This window comes from Sminthopsis crassicaudata, chromosome 5 (genome assembly GCF_048593235.1).
Source record: "Sminthopsis crassicaudata isolate SCR6 chromosome 5, ASM4859323v1, whole genome shotgun sequence".
NCBI classification, from domain to species: Eukaryota; Metazoa; Chordata; class Mammalia; order Dasyuromorphia; family Dasyuridae; genus Sminthopsis; species Sminthopsis crassicaudata.
Genome location: NC_133621.1, coordinates 227,604,756 through 227,629,065, shown reverse-complemented (window position 1 = coordinate 227,629,065; position 24,310 = coordinate 227,604,756). Strand labels below are relative to the sequence as shown.

The 24,310-nt window shown below is 56.0% G+C and overlaps 2 protein-coding genes across 6 annotated transcripts in view; one reads left to right on the top strand and one right to left on the bottom strand.

Moving 5' to 3' along the window:
• Positions 1-1,500: 1,500 nt before the first annotated feature.
• RARG (retinoic acid receptor gamma) lies at positions 1,501-23,646 on the bottom strand. 5 transcript variants are annotated; one of them, XM_074270242.1, is made up of 11 exons: positions 23,406-23,626; positions 22,581-22,646; positions 19,353-19,684; positions 9,563-9,697; positions 7,616-7,764; positions 7,060-7,201; positions 6,199-6,359; positions 5,664-5,840; positions 4,506-4,710; positions 4,020-4,178; positions 1,501-2,890 (listed from the first exon to the last, which is right to left on the bottom strand). In XM_074270242.1, the coding sequence occupies exons 3-11, from the start codon at positions 19,537-19,539 to the stop codon at positions 2,691-2,693; spliced, it is 1,515 nt and encodes a 504-aa protein (XP_074126343.1). In that variant the 5' UTR covers positions 19,540-19,684; positions 22,581-22,646; positions 23,406-23,626; the 3' UTR covers positions 1,501-2,690. The 5 variants fall into 5 exon arrangements, with proteins under 5 accessions (XP_074126343.1, XP_074126345.1, XP_074126346.1 ...); XM_074270244.1 differs by lacking the exon at positions 9,563-9,697 and having other exon boundaries at positions 23,406-23,646; XM_074270245.1 differs by lacking the exon at positions 9,563-9,697 and having other exon boundaries at positions 22,581-22,643.
• PCBP2 (poly(rC) binding protein 2) overlaps positions 12,900-24,310 on the top strand; it is a 350,172-nt gene continuing 338,761 nt past the window's right edge. The window contains exon 1 of the mRNA XM_074270266.1: positions 12,900-12,922. The gene's annotated coding sequence lies outside the window, so the exon portion shown is untranslated. The remainder of the gene's footprint in view (positions 12,923-24,310) is intronic.

Here is a 24,310-nt window from a genome sequence, read left to right as displayed (position 1 = left end):
CTCACTAGGTCAGAGACAGTTATGGAAGGGAGTTACAGGTAGAGGGACTGGGTTCTCCAGTTACTCACAGGTGCAGAGCTCTTCCTCTAGCAGGATCTGCCTTTGTGCTATTTACATCTGCCTAGGGGCCTACTAGGGAGGAAGTGACACACCCAGAATTGGAGGGGGAACTTCTAGAGGGGGGAGATGTTTTCATGTAAGTGGGATGGGGGGAAGGGAAGATTAGCTAAAAGATATAGAGGGAGAGAACCCATGCAGGAAGGACAGGAAAAAAGGGGGGGAAGCCTAGGAGAAACGGGGATAATACTGTTTGGGAGCTATTGCAGAAAGAGGGTAGGGAGGATGGCAGATGGAAGAATGGAGGGATGGAGATAAAGTAGATGGAAAAATCTAGAATAAACCTGGAAAGGACAGAATGGGAGATGATGGGAGGTAGAAATTGAAGAGGGCTGTAGAGACTGGAGATTAGAAAGGTCAATGATGGAGGAGCAAAATGAGAGAAAAGATCTACACCTAAGGAGTATGGATTGAATGGGGATCTCAAATTTAATCTTAGGTGCTCAGTCAAGCAGGATTCACGATCAAGACAAATCTCACAGGGGCAACTAAATTTAGGATCTGAGTTCAAATCCATCCTCTGATACTAAATTGCCTCTCCTTCCCCCGAAAATAAAAAATAAATTCTTTTTTTAGGTAGAATGTTTTGTTTGTTGTTGGAGGTAGAAAGCAATATCTGAGAACTAGGGACAATGAGACAAATGTTAGGGATGGGAAATGTGGTGTATGATTTCTTCCCTTCCCCTCTATAAGCAAAGACTAGCAAGGAAAGCCTAAAAGGAAAATAAGTTTTTGTTTGAACAAGTTATGGGACCCCCGGTAACATCCCTGCTCCCTAATTATCTACCCTTTTAAGGGTATCCCCCAGTATCCATCCCAGTCATCTCCAGCATTTTTTTTCTCCTGATTCTTAATTTCCCATCTGTGGTCTCTTCTCTCCCCCAGATCCCACTCCCAGCACTGACCTCTCTGCAAAGTGGCTATTCAACCCCTCACCCCCAATTCAATCCAGGAAATCAAACAGATTCTAAACTGGATGCTCTCAGGTGGGGAGTGTGTGCGTTTGGAAGGAGTAAGGCAGGTGATGGAGGAAATGGGGAGATCTAACCCAAGCTTCCTAAGTGTATAATCTTGTTCAAGCTCCACCCGACACCCACCCGTTTCTGCTGAGAACGTGCAGCTACCCCCTAGTGGCCATGCGAGGTATAGGTCCAGGTAGGCCTGGGAGAGATTCACCTGATCCACACACCAATTCTTCCCCTTCCCAAGATTCCCAATCTGCTTTCCAGATCTCACTCCCTTTAGCAGTATTCTCACGCAGCAGTTTCCCATCCAGGAGGGAAAAGGAAGGGAAAGAACACCTGCCAGTCCCACCTTGGCCCTCAGGCAAGTCTTCAGCCGCCTCCTTCCACTCCCAGCCCCCCCCCCCCAAGTCAGATCCCATGAGTTTCCATCACTTTATTTTGCAAAAATAGAAAACTCAGCAATATGCGATACAGCGGGAGGGAAGGGGGATGTAAACAAAGGGGGGGAGGGGACAGCACCCAGCCCCCCCAGAGAAAAAGGGGGGCCAGTGGGAATTTTATTTGGCAGCTAAATACAACCAGGGGATGGGAATCAGAAGGGGCCCTGGGCTCCGCCCCCAGAACCCCCGGGGGGATGGGGGGTAATTCCAGGGTGTAAACAAAAGCTAATAAATAAATAAGAGGCTTCCTCTGGTAGGGAAGGGATCAGCTAAGCAGCCCTCCCCTCCCTGGGCTGAGCTGCTCTGGGGTACTGTGGGGGGAAGGCACTAGGGGTGGAGTGGGAGGGGCTCCCCAGGCCCCTCTGTAGTGTAGAAGGGTTCCGCCCCGATGGCTGAGATGGGGGGCGGGGGATACCCAAGGCACATGATAGGACTGGGGGATTCTTAACGGAGGGCACTTCCCCTTTTTGTGGGGGAAGCATGGGGACTGGGGAGTATGAGCTGGAGCCATCAACAAAGAGGTACAGAAAGGGCCTGCATCTGCTCCCCTTCGCTGCCCCACAGGCCTGGGGAGCTCAGCCGCCCCCTCCCCGGAGCCTGGCACACAGGGAGGCAGAGGGCAGTATGTGTCAGGCAGGGGGGCATTGCACAGCAGGCACAAGGGGGTGGAGGCAGCTGGCCCAGCCCCCCTGCTCCTCCCTTTGGTCTCTAGTGTTCCTAATTATTCCTGGAGGTCTAAGCACCTGGCAGGGGAGGGGGGGGGTGGGAGACAAGGTCCTCACCTACTCAGCACCAACAAATATTCTCCCCCTTCTCCCCACTGGGAACTGAGGGACCCCGATGTCCGAGAGAGAGCTCCCCGATTCACAGCTGAGACCCCATCTCACCCCAACCGCTCTATCTCCCTAAGGTGGGGAGGGAGGCACAGGAATCAGGTCCCAACCAGAAAAGTGTGGGGAGGAAGCCCGGTTAGGACTCGGTGAGGGTAAAGGATGGACATGTAGCCCAGGAAACTTTGGCAAAAACAAGGAGCTGGAACTGGTGCTGGTTTGGGGAATGGGAGTGAAGAGAGGGCAATAAGGTCCTCTCCCAGTCACTGATGGGGATGGTCAGTCTGCTACCCAGCTATCTGATCAGCCCTCAGCACCGCCGCCGCCACAGGGGGCCATCAGGGGTCTGGGTCAGGTTGGGGGCTGAGGTCCCCGTCAGCCCCACCCCCTACTCCCTCATCCTCGCTGGGAGGCTCCGGTGGGGGCCCGGCTTGCGAGGAGTCGTCCTCAAACATCTCAGGGTTCTCCAGCATCTCCCGGATCAGGGGGGGCATCGGGCCTGGGATCTCCATCTTTAAGGTGATGGCACGTTCGGCTCCTGTGAAGAGGAATGCCATGGAACAAATGATCTCTAAGCTTTCATACTGGTTATTTCCCAGCCTCTTCTCCCCGGTCCTATCCCTTCCTAACCTTGCCTCCCTGCTGCTCCCCTTCAGTCCCTAATGGTCCTAATTACTCCCCAAGACCTGGCAGGAGATGGGCCTGGAGTCCAGGCTCAAACACTGCCGAGCAGGGTCATCCTGAACAAATCATTTCATCTTGGTTTTCTCAACTGTAAAATGGGTTTAACAGCCCCTAACTTCCAGAATTGTAAGGATTCAATAAAAGAATATGTGTAAAGCACTTAGCTTAGGGCTTAGTATATAGTAAGGTGCTTAATAAATGCCTGTCCCCAGTCCTAACTTTGTTCCACAGGGATCCACCCCTACCTTCCAGCATTGTTGTGAGGATTCGATAAGAGAATATTTGTAAAGCACACAGTAGGTACTTAATAAATGCCTATTTCTCTCTAGGAGAGCCTGGAAGCCTTTCCAAAGAAACTGTCCCCAGTCATGACTTTGATCCACAGGGATCCATAACACTGAGAAAAGTCAGCCCAGTTGTGCTCAGGCATTGGGGTATATAGTGGAAAAAAATCTCTCTGGGATCTCTAGGATCAAATGCAAGCATTAAGATATACTACATACATATGTAACCTTAGGCAAGTCGCAACTTTTGAGACTCCGTTTTCTCTTCTGAAAAATGGGACAATACTTCTATCACCTACTTTACAGGGTTGCTTATGAGCAACAATTTTTGTTTAAGGTGAGTTTTTATTATACCTTGGTAATAACAGCAACTAGCATTTACATAGCTAGCACTCTAAGGTTTGCAGACTTTACAAATGTTATCTCATTTGATCCTTATGATGACCCTGGAAGGCAAGGACGATTATCCCCATTTTGTGGATGAGTAAACTGAGGCAGGCAAAAGCTAAGTGACTTATTTACCCAGGATCACGTCTGAAGTCAGCATCATTCCCTCCCTCCACTAATCTGGGTACTTCCAGGGCCCCTCTGGAGTTCCTTCTCTCCAAGGGCAGAGTCCCAGGCTGGGTGAGTAGGACCCAGGCTCTGCCCCCAATTCATTCTTCCCGTACTATCGAGCCCTCCCCCTTCCGGGCTGACCCTTGGTACTGATGCCCCGAAGGTCAGTGATCTTCATGAGCATCCTTGGGAACATGTAGGGCTGGCTGGGCCGGCGACGCCTCGCATATAGCCGCAGAGCCTCCAGGAGCGGTTCCTGCAACTTGTCCACTTTCTCTGGTTCCTCTAGGTCCATTCGGTCTGGGGGGAAGAGGCAAGCGTGCAGGGAGGGATGGCAGAAGACTCAGTGAGAGTGGAAGACACAGGAAGGGGGACATAAAGAAAGGGACCCCACTAGGGGGCATCCTAGAGCAAAACCTGCAATTTCCCAGATTTTCCCCACTCGACAAAGGTAGAGGAGAAAAACTTGTCATCCGGCATGATAGAGATAAGGGGAAAAGGACTAAGGCAGTCTCTGCCAGAAGGAGATGTTTTAGAGAAAAACTGGACCCACAGGGTCTGGCCAGACTGGAGTATCAGGAAGAAACAGGCTGGGGGGGGGGGGAGATACCAGGGGACATGCAGTACCTCCACAGATGAGGCAAATGGCACTAAGCAGCCCCGTCTCTGTGTCATCCATCTCCAGAGGCAGCAGCTGCCCAGCAAAGGCGAAGACCAAGTCTGTGAGAGGCCCAAAGCCAGCATTGTGCATCTGTGTCCGATTTAGGGTCAGCCCGTCAGAAAACGTCATCGTGTCCTGCTCTGGGGTGTACCGGGTGCAGATCCGAAGCATCTGGGGGGGGGGAATGAGGAAAGAGACAAGGTGGGGAGGAGTCAGCAGTGGTCCTGGCCCCATTGGGGAATGGGAGATGGCTCTATATGGTGGACAAGGAGCAGACCTGGAGCTGAGGGCAGGGCTCAGGAAGAGGAGGAATGAGAACAATCTGCGACCTGTCAAAAGTCAAAAGGGCTCCCGGAGGTCTGCTGTCCAGAATGGGGCAAAGGGCAGAGGGAGGGTCACCAGGAGCAGCGGCTGCCCCCCAAACAACATACCAACTTGGAGAATAAGTGCCGAGAGTAGGTATAATTATGTAGGAGGAGAAGGAAGGTATGAGAGGAAGGACAGAAGACAGAAAGTCGTTTCAAAGGAGGCCTGAGGTGAAAGGGCTTGCTGCTGGTCAGTAATCAGCCCTGGGGAAAGGGATGACCTCTCAAAGGGTTCTGACAGTATTGGGTTTCAAGGTGCTAGAACAGGAAAAAAAATATCCTTCTGGTCAGTCTAAACAGCAGGAGGGAAGTGGGGAGAGGTCAGAAACCTGAGTTAAAGGATTCAATCAGAACACACTATACAAACCACTCTGAAGTCTGCTTTCAGGTGAGATAGGTTGTGGGGTATTATTATTATTTCACTGAAACTGAGGATCATGGAGACCAGAATTCACCTGACCCCAACCCACACATAGTGGCCTGCTTAGGCAGGGAGTGACAGGAAAAGACCCAGGGAATGTTGGAAAAGTGACCCAAAAAATCCCAACAAAAGACTCATGGGAACCTGGAGCTAAGGAAGCTTAGATACAAGCTTCAGATAATGTCTGAGGGCCTAGCTGGGTGCAGACTCAGGATCTCCCTGTGGGAAAATAATGTCTACAGTATGAAAAGTTCTTGAGATGTAGGAAGTCTTTAGAAGGTGGGGGAAGGGAGCCTAAGAGAAGACAGAATGTAGATACGATCTTAGATGGCTCTCACCAAGATGTCCAAGCAGGCTGCCTTGAGGAGGGTGATCTGGTCAGCTATGCTGAGTCCTGTGAACCCTGGTAGCCTCTTGGCAAATTCCACAATCTTGATGATACACTTGGTGGCCAACTCGCTGAATTTGTCCCAGAGGCCCAGGTCTAGCTGTACCCGGTGATCTGCACTCGAGTTCTAGGGATGAGAATGGGGAGTTACAGGGTCAAGGGCCGTCGTGCCCTACTCCCCAATTCTTATTCCGGCATGGGCTCACAGTAGGTGCTTACTTGTTTGTTGAGGGACAGTAGACACAAGTTAGGAGGATCTCAGACACTTGCTAGCTAAGTCACTTAACTCCAATTGCCTCTATTGTTACACTGACTATTCTCCTTAAAGAGGTTCCCCCAGGAACCCAATTCGGTGTTATCTTCTTCCCACAGCTTGCAGGGCATCTTCCCAGACTCTCCGGCTGACTTAACAGCTCCCCTTCCTTCTCAGGAGCCTCTCCCCTCTCCCAGTGCCCCTTCGGGCATCTCCCTCAGCCCCCACTCACCGTTGTGTACTTGCCCAGCTGGCACAATGAGGGGAAGGTCTCTTGGTGGGCCTTGCTGACCTTAGCAATAAGTTCTTCCAGCTGGGGACTCAGCTCATAGCTGTCAGGAGGACCCTCTTCCTTGACCTCTTTCTTTTTCTTGTTCCGGTCATTCCGGACAGCTTGGGGCAAAGCAGCAGGTCAGAGAGAAGTACACAGAGAGAGGACAGGGCACCCAGGTCCCAACCCTGTCCCTTTCTCCTGTGTCTTAAAGTGGTTCCCGACCTCTGATACCTCTTTACTTCCCCCCATGCAGTGTCTGGCAGTATCCCTTCCCGGGCCCAGGGCCTGTAGTCCCTGCTCCCTCTCCGTCCAGGCAGCAGGACTCCATCCTGCCCTTCCTGTCACCCTGCGGGAGCTACTGAGGGAGCCAGCGAGGGGGGTGGGGGTGGGGGTGGCAGGATACAAGGCCGGCAGGATATCCACTTATAGCCCTGGCAGCACAATGGTGGGGGAGGGGAGGGAGCCAGCACCCCAAATCTGTTCTAAAGCCTGGTGGCTAGGATGAAGAAGCTTTTCCCAGGGGAGGAGGGCCTTCGATCCTTAATCTCCATTCCTATTTGTGGGAAGCCAAAGGGTTAAGGCCCATGAAATGGTCTGAACTGGGGAAGGGAGAGGGCTGAGAATGGGTGGGTGGGGGTCCTCCTGAGTAGCCTGAGTCAATAAGAATGGGAAGTCCTACAAAAGTGGGGTAAAAAAAAGGGTGGGGTTTCAGAGGCAAATCCTGGAGATATGGCTGGGAGAAAGAGAGAGAACCAGAGAAAGAGAAAGAGTCCAAGAGGGGTCCTGGAAGGGGAAATGCCGAAGCAGGCAGGGGCCTACCTTCCTTGGACATCCCAACTTCAAAGCACTTCTGCAGTCGGCAGTACTGGCACCTGTTTCGGGTCACCTTGTTGATGATGCAGTTCTTATCTCGGTGACAAGTGTAGACCATGTTCTTCTGGATGCTTCGTCGAAAGAAGCCCTGGCGGAGAAAAAGGAAGTTTTTTGGGGGATGATCAGGCCAATCATCCTAGAGCTTCAGGCTCCCACAATCACTGTGACCCACCCAGAGCCTCTCCCCTTTTCTCCCAACTCCAGCCTAGAACAGAGTATATTATACCCAACACCTCTTTGCCCCACCCCTTCCCAGATTTCTCCTCTCTGACCTCACTCCCCAGCCCCATTCTGCCTTTCTTTGTATCCTTGGCACTTACTTAGCACGGCCCATGGTACACAGTAGGTGCTTAGTAAATGCTTGGCTGCCCGACCTGCTCGACCCTCTTAATCTTGGCCCCGGACCATTTCCATCAGACCCACACCAAGCTGCCCTGGGAGGGGCCCTTCAGCCCGGGGGGTGGGGGGTGGGGGGGGGAATCTAGGCTTTCCTACCACACACCTTGCACCCCTCACAGGAGCTGACCCCATAGTGATAGCCAGAGGACTTGTCATTGCAGACGAAGCAAGGCTTATAGACCCTGGGTGGCGGAGGGGGCGAGGGTGAGCTGGGCACCATTTCCTCGGAGCTTGTGCTCTGGGTCTCTACAGCTGGGAGAGGAAGGAGCAACGTGGAATTAACTGAGGCAGCCTCCCCACAACACCCCTTCTAGCAACAACAAGCCGACAATAACAGCCATGCAATTCATCTTCCGGCTAACAAAGTTCAGACCCCCTCCCACTGACACATATACAACTTTACTGTAAACAGGCTGCCTCCCCCCATTTTCCCACATGCGTACAATAAACACCCACCCACCAACAGCCCTCATTAAGCCAGCCTCACCTTTGGCTCTTCAAAAACAAAGCCTAATCCCCCAATATAAAGATACTCAAACAACCCAAGAGGTTAACCCCTCAGTTTCCTCATCTGTAAAAATAAATAAGTGATCCATTTGGATAGGATTATCTAAAAGTGGAATGTTCCAGGAGTCAACCAAAAAAGCGGGGTTCTGGGAGTCAAACTTTTACGCTCACCAAGTCTCTTTCACCTTCTCCCCTTCCCAGGATTCATACATGCCCATCTTTCCCTCTCTGTGGGGCCGGAGAGCAATGGGTAAATGGGGAGCTGGAGTCCTAGAAAGCCTGGAATGCTGGGCCTCCTTTTTTCCAAAACATAATAGGGTAGGAAGTTACCCTTTTCCCCTCAGGAAATGCTTTAATAACATGCTCCTATTCCTTAATTTCTCAGTATCTTTGCCCTAAATCTCTCTGGGGTTAAGAGAGACAGAGAGGTCATCCTGAGTGAGTGCAACTCAACTGCCCAAGCGGAGCTCCTGGCTACATCCCTCCCCCCTAAAATCACCTAATCAATAATAAGCTGAAAAATTCTGCTACCCTATTTCTCAGTTGCAATATAAACTCAAAAATCCTACTACTTTACAGATGAGGAAACTGAGGCCCAAGTAAAGGAAAAGGCTGGCCCAACAACACACAGTGAGCTTGGCAGATAAAACAGAGACAATAAATCAAGTCCCACTTCGTCCCCGCCAAGCATGATCATGCACCCACTAGGTGCAATGGATCTCTAGAACTGTTCTAATGCGGGGACCAGAGTCTGAAGGAGCAGAAGACAGAAAAGGTGGGACTCTGCAAATGGGGCCCTGGGAGGGTAGAGACAAGGGGGGCATGTATGCAGAAGCATGTTTGGGAGTCTGTGGGGCATACATGCCTGGGAAGGCATGCAGCAGCATGCAGGGAAGGGTAATGAGGGACTTTGAACAGTTTGTCTCCATTCCTGATTATATTACAAAGCTGCTGAACTCCAAAACACCCAACACAGCTCCCAAAGGGGGGCAAACCCACTTCACTTAATGCCTTAGTAATTAATCTGAAGGAGACAAGACTGTAGCTCTGTGTGTGTGTGTCCCCATTCTCACGCGTTAGGTAAGTCAGGCCCATCGGAGGGGGGAGGGGGTCTCATACTTGGAACAAGTTTCCCAAAATGCTGCTTTCTGCAGTGAATGAAGAAATCCGCAACGCACCGGTTTTCTGCATATTCTCCCCAGCCCAGTGGGGCCTACCTAGGAGTGATCTCTAATCCAACAAAGGGTAAGCAGGGAAAGAACATCCAAGAGCCAGATTACTGGGTTACAGTCTGGCGCCGCCCACCTTGAGGGTGGGATGGGGGAAGGGAGACCTGACCCCCCCATTTACATAAGAATTCAGATGGGGAGAAGTAGGATGTGTGAGTTCTATTCAAAACTGAGGCCTGGGGGGTTGGGGCTGCTCCTAGGAATCCCGAGAGAAAAGAAGTGCCCAATTCTTTCCCCAGACCCGTTTTCCCCCCACCACACTTTAGTCTGCATGAACTGTGCCCACTGGGCAATGAACAAGGGTGGGTGCTCACCTCGGGCATTGACGCCTTCCTTGCCCTCAGAGAGCTGCCTCATTTCCTCTCTTGCGAAAGGGCCCCGGGTGGGGCCAAGCCGGCACGGGGCAGTGCCAGCCAATCCACAAAGCAGGGGGGTTCGAGGAGACAGGCCTAGGGGGCAGTTTTTCTACTTTGGGTGATGTCATCACCCCTGCCCAGGCACCCTCGTAACACCCTCCCTTACTCCCCCCATCCCCCACCCCAATCTCCAAGTACCAGCTAGTGATTTCAGAAACCCGCCTGGAGAGGGGAAGTTGCTCCAGAGACCCTAACCACTGTTGGACCCAGCCCTGTCCCCGGCTAGGGGCCCCTAGGTACAACGGGCTTGGCTGGGGCAGAGTGGGGGGGGGGGCGCTCTTTTGGGAAAGAGGAGGTGGTGGGCTCTGGGTTTTTCTCCCTTTAAAGTCCAAATTGCTGAAATTGAGGAAATTCCTGGCCAGCCAGTAGAGAGCTTCAAACAAACTCTTTATAACCCGCTGTAAATGCTCCCAGCTGCGAGGCCCAGGGCACTCTGGAGCCCTAGGCTCTGCAGCAGACCTACAGCCTCCTCCCAGTCTCCTTCTCTCAGTCTCACTCTCTCACACCCCTCCCCCAGCCCCACACCCCGGGGGCACACCGTCCCAGAGACTTCCAACCAGTACCCTCCAAAGAGCCAGCAAGTCCTGGGACCCATTTTTGCTCAGCCTTTTTACTAGCTGTCCAACCAGGTTTCCCTGGCCCTCCTCTGCTCCCTGGCACCCACTGGCGAGACCTCGGGCTACCAGGGGGTAAACAGCAGCCCCCTCCCCCCAATGGCAGAGAGGAAGTGGTCAGTCAGTCCCAAGAGGCAGCTCTGTGCCCGACCTAACCCCACAAAGCTCCGTTCCTGGACTAGGCCCCCCCCCCCAGCCTGGAAGCGCTTCCATCCCCCTCGCCAGGCAGGGATGGGGGAGCTGAGACGCGAGGAAGCTTTGGGACGGCGTCCTTCCCCCCCTGTCCATCCCCGAAAGGCCGAGACCCCTCATGCGTCCCCATTAACTCCCCTAATTTCCACCCCCACCCCAACCCCCTCAGCAAGTCATTAGCTCTGAGCTGTTCTGCTCTGGAACCAAAAACGGCTGAACTTGTAAACAGCGCTGCTGAGTGCCAAGGAGTGAGGAGCGTTGGCGGGGGCTCTGGGCTCGGTGACCGGGCTCACACACTCCCACAGCGCCCCCGGCCGCCCTGCCCTTTTCCCTTCTCCCTTCCTGCCCCATCCTCGCCGTTCCCACCCCAGCCACCCTGGCCCCCCGGGGGCTTGTGCCCTGTGGAAACTCTGAGTGGTGGCGGGGGCAGGTCAGCCCCTCGGCTCGCTCGCCCCCTCCAGTCGGCCCCCTCCTCCAGGCGCTGCAGCCCACTCTTCAAAGCTGCCTCTCATCTGGACTTCATTTTTACTGCCTCCCAGGCCCGGCTTTTTATGGCTGCTCTGGAGAAGGGGACTCCAGGGCCCCCGCCTCGCCTCCCGGCCCCCAGCCTCGCATCCCGGCCAGGACTCCTCGATCCCACCCCCCGCCAGAGGAGGGCAGGAGAGACGTTTCGGAGCCCACTGAGAAAGAAATCCCCCTCCCCTCAGCAGCCCGACACACTCTCATTCCTGACTGTTCCCTTCATGTACGTGGAAAAGCCCGGGGGACCGCTGCGCTCCCTGTACCCATCATCGCGACACCCGCCGCCCCAGCGGGCCTTCTTCCCGAAACTGCTGGGGGAGCAGGCCCGCGCCCGCCCGCGCTCGCAGTCCCACACCGCACACCGGGGAGGGGGCAGGACGCGCTCGCACACACATCACTTTCCAAAGCCGCCACCCCCCCTCCGCGGCTCCGTCAGACTCATGCCACAAACATGCACACGGGCGAACTGCGCCCTCCGCACCCGGGGCCGCGCGGGCGATCCCGGCCAGGGGGGCGGTGTGCGGAGACGCGCGGACCCGGGTCAGGTCACACCCCCGCGCCTCAGCCCCGCCACTCCCGAGGTCGCGACACGCCCGCGGAAATAACTGTCACCCCCGTCCCCCGCTCAGACACAGAGCCCACCGGGGACCTAAAACTTGGAACGCGCTCGCGCCGGCCAGAGCTCGCGGCTCTCCCAGGGGCCGGGGCTGTAAACGCACACGGACACCAGGGACCCCCCCCCCCGAAGCCTCTGAGCGACGCTGAGCACGCACTCCTGCCGTGCACCCACTATGGAAATCACCTACTCTACCCCAACCGCACACACCCTAGGAAACCTCCGGGGCCCCCACACTTAAAGGGCCAGTCCCTCACATCCAAGCATCTAAAGGGCCCACCCTCCCCGAAATAAACCCAACAGTTAAAGGTCCCGCGTCCACCCGGATCCCGCACCCCGCGTCTAGGTCCCAGACGGTACCTACATTGTAGACTGGCGGACTGCGACCAAGCAAAGGACTCAAGTCCGGCGAAGCAGGGGCTGCCGGAGGCTTTGCGCAGCAAGCCAGCCCCGGGCCCCACCGCCCCGTACAGTCGTCTGGGGCTCCCGGCAAACGTCTCCATGCAATCGTACATCGCGGCCCGGGGTGGAGGGTGGGGAGGAGTGGAGGGAAGGCTGGGCGCCGGGGACCCGCGGGCAATCCCCCTCCTCCCCCGGCAGCGCCCCGCTACTGGAGGGAGGCGGGGGAGTGCTAGAGCCGGTCGCCGGGCAGCATGGGGGGAGGCGTGGATGGGTGGGTGGGGGGGTGATCCCCAGGAGGGGGAGGGGGACCGGGCGGGGCTGGAAGCCGCGGCAGCTGCGGTCCCGCTCACTCCGGGCGGGCGCCGAAGCTGCTCTCACCGGGGAGACCTTTTGTAAAAGCGAAGCCCGGAGGGGTGGAGGGGGTGGGGCTTGGAGAGCGGAGGGGGCCGGGCACCGCGCTGGAGCCGAATGGGGAGTCCAGCGCGCACACATACACACAGAGACATATATACTCGGAGACACAGGAGCGCGCGTGCGTGGAGGCATCGATCCCAGCGGGCACACATCCTGAAACTCACGCATATGCACATAGTCAACAATGCACGCACATGTCCGCACGCATATGCAAATATGTGCACGCGTGCAAGGCGCCCCTTACATCCCTGCGCACTATACGGAAGCCCGTAATTTGCACCCACGCGCGTGCTCAGAGTGGAGGCGGAGGCAAGAAAAGTGAGGGGGCGTACAGAACCTTCCCCTTCTCCAACAGCCACACTTTTCTTTTAACAACCCAAGGGAAGGAAGAATGCTAGGACTAAGGTTAGAGCAGAGGGAGAACGGAGGTGTCCTCCCGCCCCCAGTGCACTGCTCCGGGTCCCAAACTCTCGCTCCCCTCTCCCTCCCCCCCAACTTGTTCTGGAGACTCCACCCCCTTAGCGCGCGCTCCCGCTCCGCGCTCGCTCGCGGCACATTCCTGCGGCTCGGGCTCGGCCTCCTCCTCTAGCCCCGCCCCTCTCCTTGCTGCCCTCCCCCCCCAACTCCTTGTCCCGGGGCCGAAGCGCGCGCCCAACGTGAACTCTCCGGGAACCCCCCTTAGGGCTGGCGGCCGGGCGCGCTCACCTCCCCCTGACCCGGCCCCGCCCGGCCCCGCCCAGCCGGCCGCCGGCCCTTGCCGGCAAGCGTCCTTCTCCGGCCCCCCACCCCCCATGAGCAAGGCAGCCTCGGAGCACCCTCTTGCGAGCTCCGGGGTCCCTGACCGTTTGCTTAACGCCTCAGTCCCACTCCCCCAACATCCTCCTCCGCCCGCTCGGTGACTCCCACCGCCCCCAGGCTCTGAATCCCCCGCTTTTAGGGGCCCCGACAGCACCCCTGGAAAGCTTCATAACTGCTCCTCCGACACAAGCGCCTCTCAGGGACTTCCAAGTGCCCAACCCAGATTCACTCTCTACCCCCGGAATAAACCTCCCCCAAATACCCCTCTGGGGCGAGCAGCTGCTGCGCTAGGGCCATCAAATGCTCCCCTGGGAAACCAGGGCCCCCACGATTGCCAGCAGCCCCTAACGTCACTGTGTCCCCCTGAACCGATAACTGCCACCCCTCCCAGAATGAACCGCCTTTTGGGAGCTTGCCCCTCAGGAGCCCTAATTACCCAGAATCAACTGTCCATCAGGATCGTCACATGCCCCCTGCCCCCTGGAATCGTCACCTGTCCCCAGGACCGAGAATTCCTGAGAACTCTCTGCCCCCCAGGATCACAAGTGCCCCTCAAAAGTTTTCAGGGCCCTCCTTCCAGCTAGCAGCCCCCCTCGCGGTGACCCCCACAGCTTCCTTCCCCCTCCTCCCCTATCAGTCACCCTCGGGTGTAAGGATGTGGGGAGACCAGGGACCTGAGGGAGCCCAGGAGCTGCTGGGGGCCCGGGACTAGAGGAGAAACTGGGAGCTGCGGGGGAGGGGGCCTGGGGGCCGGGGCAGAGAGGGTAGAGGGAAGCTGGTCCACGTCAAGAGTTTGCCCGGGCGGAGTCGGGGGGGGGGGGGGCTGGCCCCGGGACAGCGCCAGCGGCTGCTACTCCCGGAAACCGCCCCCCCTCGTCCCTCCCCCACCCCATCCATCCCCAGTGCCCCGCCCGCTGCCCGGCCGCCCGGCCTGCCCAGCCGGCTCGGTCAGCCTGGCTCACACGGGGAGCCGGGGAGGGAGTGGGAGCGCCGCCCGTCCTGGCCCGCCCCCCCCAGCACACACACACACACACACACACACACACACACACACACACACACGCACACACGCACACACACACACACACACACGCACGCTGCTGGCCCTCCCCCCAGCCTAGGCAGCGGCGGCGGCAGCGGCGGCAGCAGGGCGGGGCGGGGCGCCGCTTTTCTAAGAATCTCTGATGCAATGGGGGGAGGGTAGTTCAGGGGTGCAAGGGACTTGAGGGGACGCATATTGGGGGCAGGATTGGTCAGACAGATAGGGCAGCGCGTGGGGTGCTGGAAGGGGAGCCAGAAGTGGGGTTCGGGGCAGAGGTGTAGGGATTGAGGGGACCGGGACGTAGGTCAGAAAATGCCGAGGGGGCTGGCTGGATTAGGGGTTGGCTTGTGAGGGGGAGGGTCCCGGGTAAGGTCTCCCCTCAATTTCCGAACCCTCTGTTCCTGAAGGGGGGCATCCTAACAAGTCGGGGATGACTTCTAGAGCCTGGGGTTGAGTCAGAGGCAGGGTCTGGAACGGGGCAGAGTCACAGCAGTCAAATGAATACTCTTGTAACAGAAATTTATACGCGGGGACCAAAATGGGGCTGACACCAACTCCCCAAAACCCAGGTAGGAGGGATAAAGGGAGCCCAGTCCTTCAGCGCAGGCTGTCAGCCCCCCACCCTTCCCCCTCCACCCTTCCTCTCCTGAAAGGTCCCAATTAAGTCAGGCCCGCCTGGTTGGTAATTAGAACCAGAAGTGGCCAGGCCACAGGGAGGGGGACTGGGAGGAGGGCACAAGAGGAGTGGGGGAGGAGGGTTCCAGAAAGCCCTAAACCCTCACCAGCCCCCCTCTTCACAGCACCAGATGCTCCCCATTCCACATCACCCTTTCGGAGTTCTTTCCCTGCCTTCCTAAGAAAGAGGGTCCGAGGAGGGAGGAGCATTAGGGCACCCTGCCTAACCTCTCCCATCAGCCTCCCCCCCAGCCTTGGGGAAAGGTGTGACAGGGAGGGGGGGTGGGTAGAGCCGCTCAACTCCCTCCTTACCCCAATGTTCCCCCTGCCCTTATTGCAGCAATTAGGCCCATTACTCTTCTAGCATTTCATGAAAACCAGATGTTCTCCACCAGCCTGGGGGGGATGGGGGCACACTGCCTGACTCACCCCTCTTCTTGTGCCCCCTCCTCTCCACAAGCCACTCAATGGCACAAACACACACACACTCACACAAGGGGAAGCAGGGCATCTCCTCCCCCCAACAGGGAGAGTGACCATCCGGGCCCTAAATTCTATGGGTCCTGAATGGTCTTACCCTCGTTGTTACCCTTCCCCCAACGCCGCCCCTGGCACAGACAGATTCTAGCTGACATGCAGGCAAGAGAAAAGGGGGAGACCACTTTATTCCTCACCCCCACTCCCATCAACTGCTTCTCCTTTCCACTTTGGGGGGGGGTTTCCAGGGCAAAGCAGGGACTGCCTCAGGGAAGAAGACCTGGATTTGGAGCAGCCCCTGATGGAAGGATGGCCCAGGGCAATGGGAGGGGTCTCCGGAGCTCGGGGAGGTGGGACTAAGGGGTGGGGAGCCTTGGACCGGGATAGGGGCCTTCCATCGTAAGGATTGGATAGAGGGGGGCCAGGGAGAGGCAGGGGGGTGCAGACTGGGCCCCAAAGGAGGCGGCTTGCCCAGCTCCCCCCGCCGGAGAGGTTTCCTGTTGCAATCAAAGCCCCGTTTGTGTCGGCCTGGAGCTGGAGCCGGAGGAGAGAGCAGGGAAGGGGAGGGAAGGAAAGGAGGCGGTAGTCTGGGGTTTTTTCCTTGAGGCCGCCTGCCCAGTGCCCTCACCCGCCCGTTCCCTCTCTGCCTCTGTTTGTGTCTCTGTCTGTCCTGACTGTATCTTCCTGGTCGTCTCTCTGCCCCAGGATTTCCCTTTGTTTATGTTCCTCTCCCCATCCCTCTGATTGCTCCTCATCTCGTTATTTCTCCCGTCTATTTTCTATGTGTTTCTAGGTGTCCTTTCACGTGACCCCGAAGAGCCAGGCAGGACGTCCACACATCCCTGGTGAAATCCTGAGAATCCAAGAACTCCCCCCCCAGGAGAAAAGACCTTTGGGGAACCTTGCCCACCACAGGCTGCTCCCTGCCCTGGGTCAGCACGAGAGCAACATGGATACAGTCTCAACTCAGAAACTCACACCCTCAGACAAAAAAGAAAGACCCCCTAGCTTCTCAAAGCAAAATGCACTGACTGGAGACACACACCCACGAAGCCCTCCCTGCCTTTACACGCACACAAGCCTCCACATGCTGGGCCCAGCACGTGCTCCCCCTGTCTCCCCACAGCGGGGCTCCCTTACACCCATCTCATCCTTTTAAACCCAGGGTGGGTCCCTAGCAAATACAGCAGAACCCCAAGCACTGAAACGGGGGTGACAAAAGGGGCTACAGTGAGTTCTAAAAGAGCAGGAATCCGCTCACACCTGGTGGCTCTAACATAATGCTCTTCATTGGCTCTTCCACAACAACCAACCTCACTCAAGAGGACTTGGAATAGAGAAAAGAGAAGCCAGAGATGGGGGCAAAAATATGGAAGGAAATGAGGGGAGGTTAAAAGATTTAGGGTCTAAGAGAAGAGGGAACCCTCCCCACTAACCAGAGCTCCCCTGGGACAGCACATGGTTCTCATTCTCTCCTTTTGTTCCCCGGCTCCCACCACCAGCTTTCCCATGCATCTCCCCCACCCGAGTCTGAGGCCCGGCCTTTCCCACCCCCCACCACCCCAGCTCTGCCCAGGCCTGTCCCCAGCAGCCGCACCCTCCCCAACCTCCCAGGCTCTCAGTCCCAATTCCAGTTCCTGCTCCAGAGCCGACTTCCCTGCCCCTGCCTGCAAGGCAGCCTTTGGAAAGGGAGCCCAGGCTGCCCCGACCCCTTCTCCAACCTTAACCGGCCTCCAGTGAGTTTTAACAGTATCAGGACTAGAGATTGGGTCAGAGGGTCTCGGACTGTGACTGGGTTGTAATTCCAGGACTCCTCGCTCCCAGGTCTCCCAGAATAAGGTTCATAGTCTTATTTTTTTCTTAATATATTTTGAAAGCTGTGTGTTTGATGTAATGGTTTTCTTTTATAATACCATCTATTTTATTTTATATATTTTACATATTATTTAATAGACTTGGGTAACTATTTAGGTATAATGGTTTCTTTTCTTTTATATATTTAATATTTATATATTTTAAAACTTCATTTTGAAGTCTGTAGACTCCCAGGCTGTCAGAAGGGTCCCTAACAAGAATCCCCCCTCACAAGAAGTTGTCCCCCTTATCTTTCTGTCACCCCACTCCTCTCTACCAAAGTTTGTTTTCTAGCTTTCAAGAAGCTGCTCCTCCTAAGACACAGACACCTTATTCAAAGAAGAACGGGGTTCAAAGTCCTCATGGTTTTGCAATAAGCGTGGTGCCGGGGCAGGGGTCTCGCTCCTCACAATCCAGAGCCCTAAAAACTTGTTTAGATAGAGCAGGAACTCAGGGAGGTCGCAGCTCTTGGAGAGAGAAGATACTTTGTTTCTCCCCTGCACCTGCGTGCCATCCACATATCTCCCCATGTTTTAAGGACACTAACGAGGACTACAGAACATCCATTAGGAGCCAGCACAGCCCACTGGCTCCTTCGCCAGTCTCCCAGGTTGTCACCTCCACCCTTGCCGGTCCTTTCCGTGTGTGAACAGTCCATGTGGACATATATGTGCACGCACACACACATGTAACCACCCATGGGCACACACTCTCTCACACAGTCTGTCTCCAGATGAGCTCAGTCTTTCCAGTACGGTTGCCAGCCCAGCCTAGTCACCCCTTTCCCTCCTTCCCCACCTCACACACATATACACTCCTCTCAGCGTCCCCTCGTCAAATATCAGCCTCCCCTCCTACCCCCCACTCCATCTCCACATCAAGGTCCCCTGCCGCCATCCCTGTCTTTGTTTCTGCTTTTCTCTCCCTTTACTTTCTCTCTCCTTTCTGGTTTGGGTTGGGGGCCTCCCTCCCAGCCTCCCTGCTCAGGCTTCCTCTCTACAACTCCATCCCACTCTGACCCACCTCCTCGGACCTCTGGCACAGGGATGATGGGAGACATAGGGAGAAGGGTGTGTGTGTGTGTTTGGGGTCAGTGGGGGGAATGGGAGAGGACCAGGTGCCTGTCAGCACCCAGGGATTTCATGCAAAGTGGGCAGGGTAGGGGGGCATGTTGGGATCTGCACCGTGCACAGATACTGTGCCAGGCCCCAGAGGAGGGGAGGGGCGCCAGGTCCACAAAGAAGGGAGGGAAGATAATCTTAGGGAACCACCCCCCCTCTGGGGCCCCACCTCCCCCTTTGAGATATAAAGTTCTCCCCTATAGGGCTGCCTACACCCCGTTGCTGGGAACTCTCAACTCATGCACCTTTAGAATCTCAGCCCCGGATCTGCTCCTTTCTATTTTGGCTTTGGGTACTCTTCTGAAACAGACTGAACCCACTCACCCAGAAAATGACTACCACTCCCCAGACTGGCTTCCTACACTCCTCTGCCTCCCAGGGCTCCCAGACTGTAGGTGATAGCCCTCGACACAGGAAAATGTGAATTCCAAAGTCAGCTCCAACACTTACTAGGGGCCAGTCCACAAACCTCAATTTCCCCCATCTGTAAAATGGCAGTAATAACAGTACCTACCAACCCAGTACTTTGGGAGAAACACATGAGAATGGGCTTACGGAACAATTTGCAAACCTTCATTTACCAGAGAAATGTCAAGTATTATTATTCAGCGACAAATAACTAGAATTCTCAGGTTCCAGACAACAGCCCCTTAAACCCCCCAGTCCTTCTTCTGCTTTCCCCAACCCATTTGCATGCAAAAGCCCTCTTCGTTTTAACTACTTCCACATGGCTCAGATCTGCATCACTGCCTCCCCCCACTCCCCAACAAAGACTCCATCCGAACAGTTTTTCCAGTAGCCGGACTCTCGGAATTAACTCTCCCACCTGGGGGCCAAGAGCCTGCTGACTATCTCCCCACTCTAAGAGTCGGCCCACATTGGACAGCCTTTATCTGAAAACCTCCCGATCTCCTGGTGGCCTCCCTTCCCCTCCCTCTCCCCCACAGCCCCCGAGACTCACACAGAGAGGCCATCTCCTTGGGAAGGTCAGGCTGGCCCAGGCCCCGGAAGCCGGGATTCAGCATCTCAAAGGGTGGGGATCCCCGGAGTCCCCCAGAGAAGGCAAAAGGGAAGCTTGTCGTCCCAGGGAAACCAGCCCCAGGTGCCAGGGCACTGGGGACAAACAGACGATCCTTATTGGCAGCCATGGTGGTGGCATGGGTGGCTGAGTCTTCTAGGGTCTGCAATGGGCAGGGGGGACCCTCAGCCACACCCCCCGCCCATGCCCGACGCCTGGGCCCGGGAGGCTCCGTGCCCACCGTGTCCAGCCCAACCACCAGGGTTCCAAGGGTCCTGGAGGGGGAAAAATGAAAAAAGTCAGATGAAAAGGGGGGGTCACCTTGCTCTAGTAAATACCCCTCTTGTGCCTCACTCCTAGGGCAACGACCTTCGATCTGCAGCTGCTAATAAAGGGCCCTTGGAAATTTTGGGGAAACACAGAAGGATACTTGTGCTGGGCCTTAGAGAAACCCTCCAGATCCACTCCCGGGAAGAACAGACTGGGGCCCCGGGGCTATTGTCTGTCTTAAGTAGGTGAAAGAGGTGAGGGGAAGGGGGAGGAGGGAGGTGAAGGGTCAGGCCTCAGGACATAGGAGTTTGGGATAACAAAGGGGGGAGGATGAGTCTCTAACTCGGTTTTGAAGCCTGACCTGTCTCAGTTTCTCAGACCCCTTTGTGTTCCTTATCTCTTTTTAAATCTGTGTACTTTTTACACTCAATCCTCCCCAGCTACTCTTCTGGCACACTTATCCAAATTTCCTTTTTTGAAATTCTGATTCTCCCAATTTTCTTTCCCCCCCCTTTCTTTTAACTCTCTCCTTTTTCCTTTCTCCTCCAAATTCCCTCAACTTCTTTCCCACCTCCATCTTCTCCCCAGATCTCTTTCTCCCTTTCCCCCTCAATGCCTCTTTTCTTCTCCTCCCTCCCTCCCTCCCTCCCCCCCTCCCTCCCTCCCTCCCCCCCCTCCCTCCCTCCTTCCCTCCCCCCTCCCTCCCTCTCTCCCTCCCTCCCTCCCTCCCTCCCTCCTTCCCTCCCTTCCTTCCTTCCTTCCTTCCTTCCTTCCTTCCTTCCTTCCTTCCTTCCTTCCTTCCTTCCTTCCTTCCTTCCTTCCTTCCTTCCTTCCTTCCTTCCTTCCTTCCCCTTTGCTTCCATTTCTGCCTTCCAGGCTCTGTCTCTCTTCCTGCACCTCCAGCTCCTTCTGATTCCAGTCTGCATATGGCAGCTGGGCTTGGGAATGGGAGGCCTCTGCATTGAGCCCCGATATCCTTTCCTAGAACTCTCAGGTGGTAGAGGATGGAGAGAAGCAGACACAAATGGGAGAACGCAGAATGAAAGAGACAGAGGTGGAAAGGGTGCCTTTATCTCTTTTTATTTTGGCTTCTATTCGTGGGACCGTGGTGATCTTTATATTTATCATTTTCTATTTGCTTCTCTTACCAATTCTCACCTTTGGGCATGTCTTTGCCCTGTACTCTTACAGCCCTCAGTTTACCTGCCTTCTACCTCTGCTTCAGTGTGTATGTATCTGTCTATCTCTCCCATGGGTCAGGGACTCCAGCCCCCCATGGTGTATTTTTCCATTCTGGATCTCGACCTTGGTCAAGGCTCACCCCCTACCACATTTACCTTGCACTGCCCCCATAGACCAAGAAGTCTGACTTTCCAACCTCAGGGGCCCCATCTCTCTTAGTTTCCCCTTCTTCTTGGAGTCCTTATCCCAGGTGGAGCCAGGAGTCCTGGCTCCCAGAGGCCCCTGGGCCACAGCCCAACAGGCTGGGCCACATTCCAACTGTATTAACCCCTTTGATGCCAAAGAGGCTTCCCCCCTCCTTTGCCTCTCCCTGGCCCTAGCTCTGGATGTCCAAGGTCTCTCCCACATTGGTTTCAATTTTAAAATTTTCGACCGGGGTCTAAAGAGAAGGGACCGCTGGAATGGGGGACAGGAAGACAGAAATCCAGAAATTGATGCTCAGAGACTTGGTCTCCCCAGGGAATGGAGTTGTAGATGGGATAGGAGCCACCTATTCTCATCTCCCTAGAGACTGAAATGGGAATGGGGCACACGGCTAAGAAAGGCCTGTGTCTCATCTCTGGAGTTTAGTTCATTGTAGATGGGAAGCTCAAGCTCAGGGTAAGTTGGGGGAACTTTGCATTTGGAAGAAAGGGGTGGTACAAGGAGTAAAGAGAAGCATTGAGTTGGATATGAGACACCTGGGTTTCCCTGGGGAGCTGTCTGAAAAGAAATGTTTCTCACCCCTCTATTCCACCAATATCCCACCCCAGAGAGTGGGCCCAGTTGAGGGGTGGGCTGCTTTACAAAGCAGCTTCTCATAACTAAGGGGGGGTGGGCGTGGGCAGGGATGGAGGGTGGATGGGAAGGGGGGCATGTCTCTCTGCCCAGTCCAGCTAAGCTTGTGGAACAAAGAGGCTCTTGTGACTGCTCCCCCCCTTCTTTGCCCCCCCTGAATAAACACGACCACCTTTTTCCATGACCCCATCCACAATCCCAGTGGAAGGATTCAGGCATCCTTAGGCCTCCTGCCTAGGCCCCCTGGCTGCTGCAGAGGGTATGGGGGTGTTTCCTTTGGCCCTGTGCCAAACTCAGAGGAGCCCAGACCCTTGGATCCCCACCCGCCCCTATCCCCAGGTGTCTTCCCTACACTAAATTGGCCCCAGGAAAGGGCAGTGCCCAGGGGAGAAGGCAGGCAATGCCAGTGGAATGTGTGTGGGCATCGGAGGGCACGGGCAGGGTGGGGCAGGGGGGAAACTGGAGGTGCCAGTTAGGTGGCTTTCTGAGCCAGGGGGGAATGTGCCAGGGTTGGGGTAGAAGGGGGCGTGCCCACCGCTCCCTACCAGGGCCCTGAGCTATGGTGTATGAATGGGGGAAGGGGTGTTGTTGGGGAGGATATCCCCACTCCCTTTTCCAGACAAGGGGGGAGGCACAAGCTGCCCACTTCCCTAACACTGCCCTCTGAAATGTGGGCACAGGTGAGGTGTTCTCACCTCCAGAGGTCCCACGTCATCTCCCCAGAAGTCAGTCCATGGCCGGAGAGTGGCAAGCCCGGACTCGGGGAGTGAGCCTCCAGTTACCCCAGACATCAGACCCATCCCGATTTTCTGACCTCCCCCTGTTTCTCCCACTCTCAGCCCCTGATCCTCCTCCCAATTCAAACAGACAGCACACACTTACCCTCTGGCTGCCTGAAACACTCCCTCCTACATACTGGGCAAAGCTGAGGAAACTAGGCTGTGACTGCTAGGAAGAAAGAAGCCAAAGTCAGTAAGTAGGGCTGGAGGAATAGGGCTTTGGGGTCCTTTACCTCAGTCTTCCAGCCTTCCTCTGTCTCACCTGGGCTTGCAGCCAGTGACCCAGGAGAAACTGCTAACCTAGCCAGTGGGGAGGGGGAGGAAGGGGAGCACAAGCTTAGACCCTCTGATGGAAGGGCTCCTGATCTCCTAGAACCCAGGCTCCCCCACTTCCCTCCAACTCCTACCCCACTTCAGGCTGCTCTTAAGTCGTTTAAATCTCTGCTCTTCAGATCCCTTCATCTAGTGTCAAAGGGGAGGGAACCTCCCGGACCAAAACCATTTCCCTAGCTGCTCCCGGGCTGTAGCTCAGTACTCCCTTCCCCGGGTTTTAGGGGGAGAGAACAAAGCCCAGGGTCTTGCTCTTCCAAATAACTCCTGCCTCCAGGACCCCCTGGGGAAAGGGAAGAGCTAAAAATCTGTCCCAACTTCTCCCGGTGGCCCCTGAAGCTCCAAGCTCTGGGAGAGGATGAGATAAAGCTTTCCTCGCCAAGAAAATTCCCCAAGCCCACAGATTCTCCTCACCCCAAAGTTCACCCTCCCAGGCACCGAGATGCCCTCTTGGGCCGATTGGAGCCCCCAGAAACCAGGAGAACTTTCTCCCTCACGCACCCAAAAGGCAGCCTTCCCAGACCACTGCTCCCCGAGGCGATCCCCTCTTCCCACTGTGGGACCCGAGCATCCCAGCCCCCTTTTCCTCCTGACTCACCTGGAAGGGGAGGGGGAAAGGGAATCCTCGAAGGCCGGAGGTCCCAGAATTGAACGGTCTTGGTGATGGGCAGGCGCTAGAACAGGGGTACGCGATCACGGGGGGGACCCTTGGGGGGGCTCACGGGCTCTAAACTAGGACTGTCCCGGGGCCTCTTGGAGCCTGCCCGCCCACGTGACCGCCCCAAAATATCCGACACATTTTCTCCCAAACCGCACACTGACTCCGCAGGCGGGGACACGGAAAATATTTTCTTTCTTTTTCTCCCTCCCTCCCCCCTCACCTCCCTCCCTTCCTTGCCCTGCCCCCCTCTCCCCCTCCCGCTCTCGCTCCTCCCTCCCAGGACTGCTGCCCGGGCCCGGCTCCCTCCCTGGTGCCCTGAGGCTGGGGAGAAGGGGGGGGGTGAGGGGGGCGGGGCAGCCGGGGACGCCTGTCTCTGCCCCTCCCTTTAGCTTGGCCTTTGTTGCTCGCTCTCGGGGAGAACAGGCATGGCTTAGGGGCAGGAGAGGTCAGAGTCTGGGATGCCGGGGTGCCGGCCCCCTTTCCCCGTGTTGCTTTATCCCGCTCCTCCGGTGTTGGGGACCGGGGTGGAGTGGGTTAGCCACCCTGCCAGCCTCTTGGGCTCCCTGTGTGTCACTAATGGGTATGGGGGGAGGCGGCTACTACTCTCCCTCAAACACTGGGGGCGTGGCGTCCTCAGTACATCAGAATTCTTCCCTTTTCCAATTCGGTTCAGTTCTATAAACATTTCTTAAGCACCTACTGTGTACCAGGCAGTGTTCTGAGAGCTGGTTATACAAAAAGAGGCAAAAGACAGCCCCTGTCCTCAAGGCGCTTATACTCTAATGGGGGAAGACAACAGGCGAACAACGGTCCCGTCACGTCCCTTTTGACTTAAAGGGCGA

Bases quoted from the DNA above. Each gene is read 5' to 3' on its own strand.
- RARG (XM_074270242.1), bottom strand. From the start codon at position 19,539: ATGGCTGCCAATAAGGATCGTCTGTTTGTCCCCAGTGCCCTGGCACCT. The intron at 7,202-7,615 runs GTGTGTGGTAGG...TTTCTCCGCCAG, and splicing joins GCTCCTGTGAGGGGTGCAAG to GGCTTCTTTCGACGAAGCAT. The intron at 2,891-4,019 runs GTCAGCCCGGAA...TCCTCTTCACAG, and splicing joins TCGGGGCATCAGTACCAAGG to GAGCCGAACGTGCCATCACC.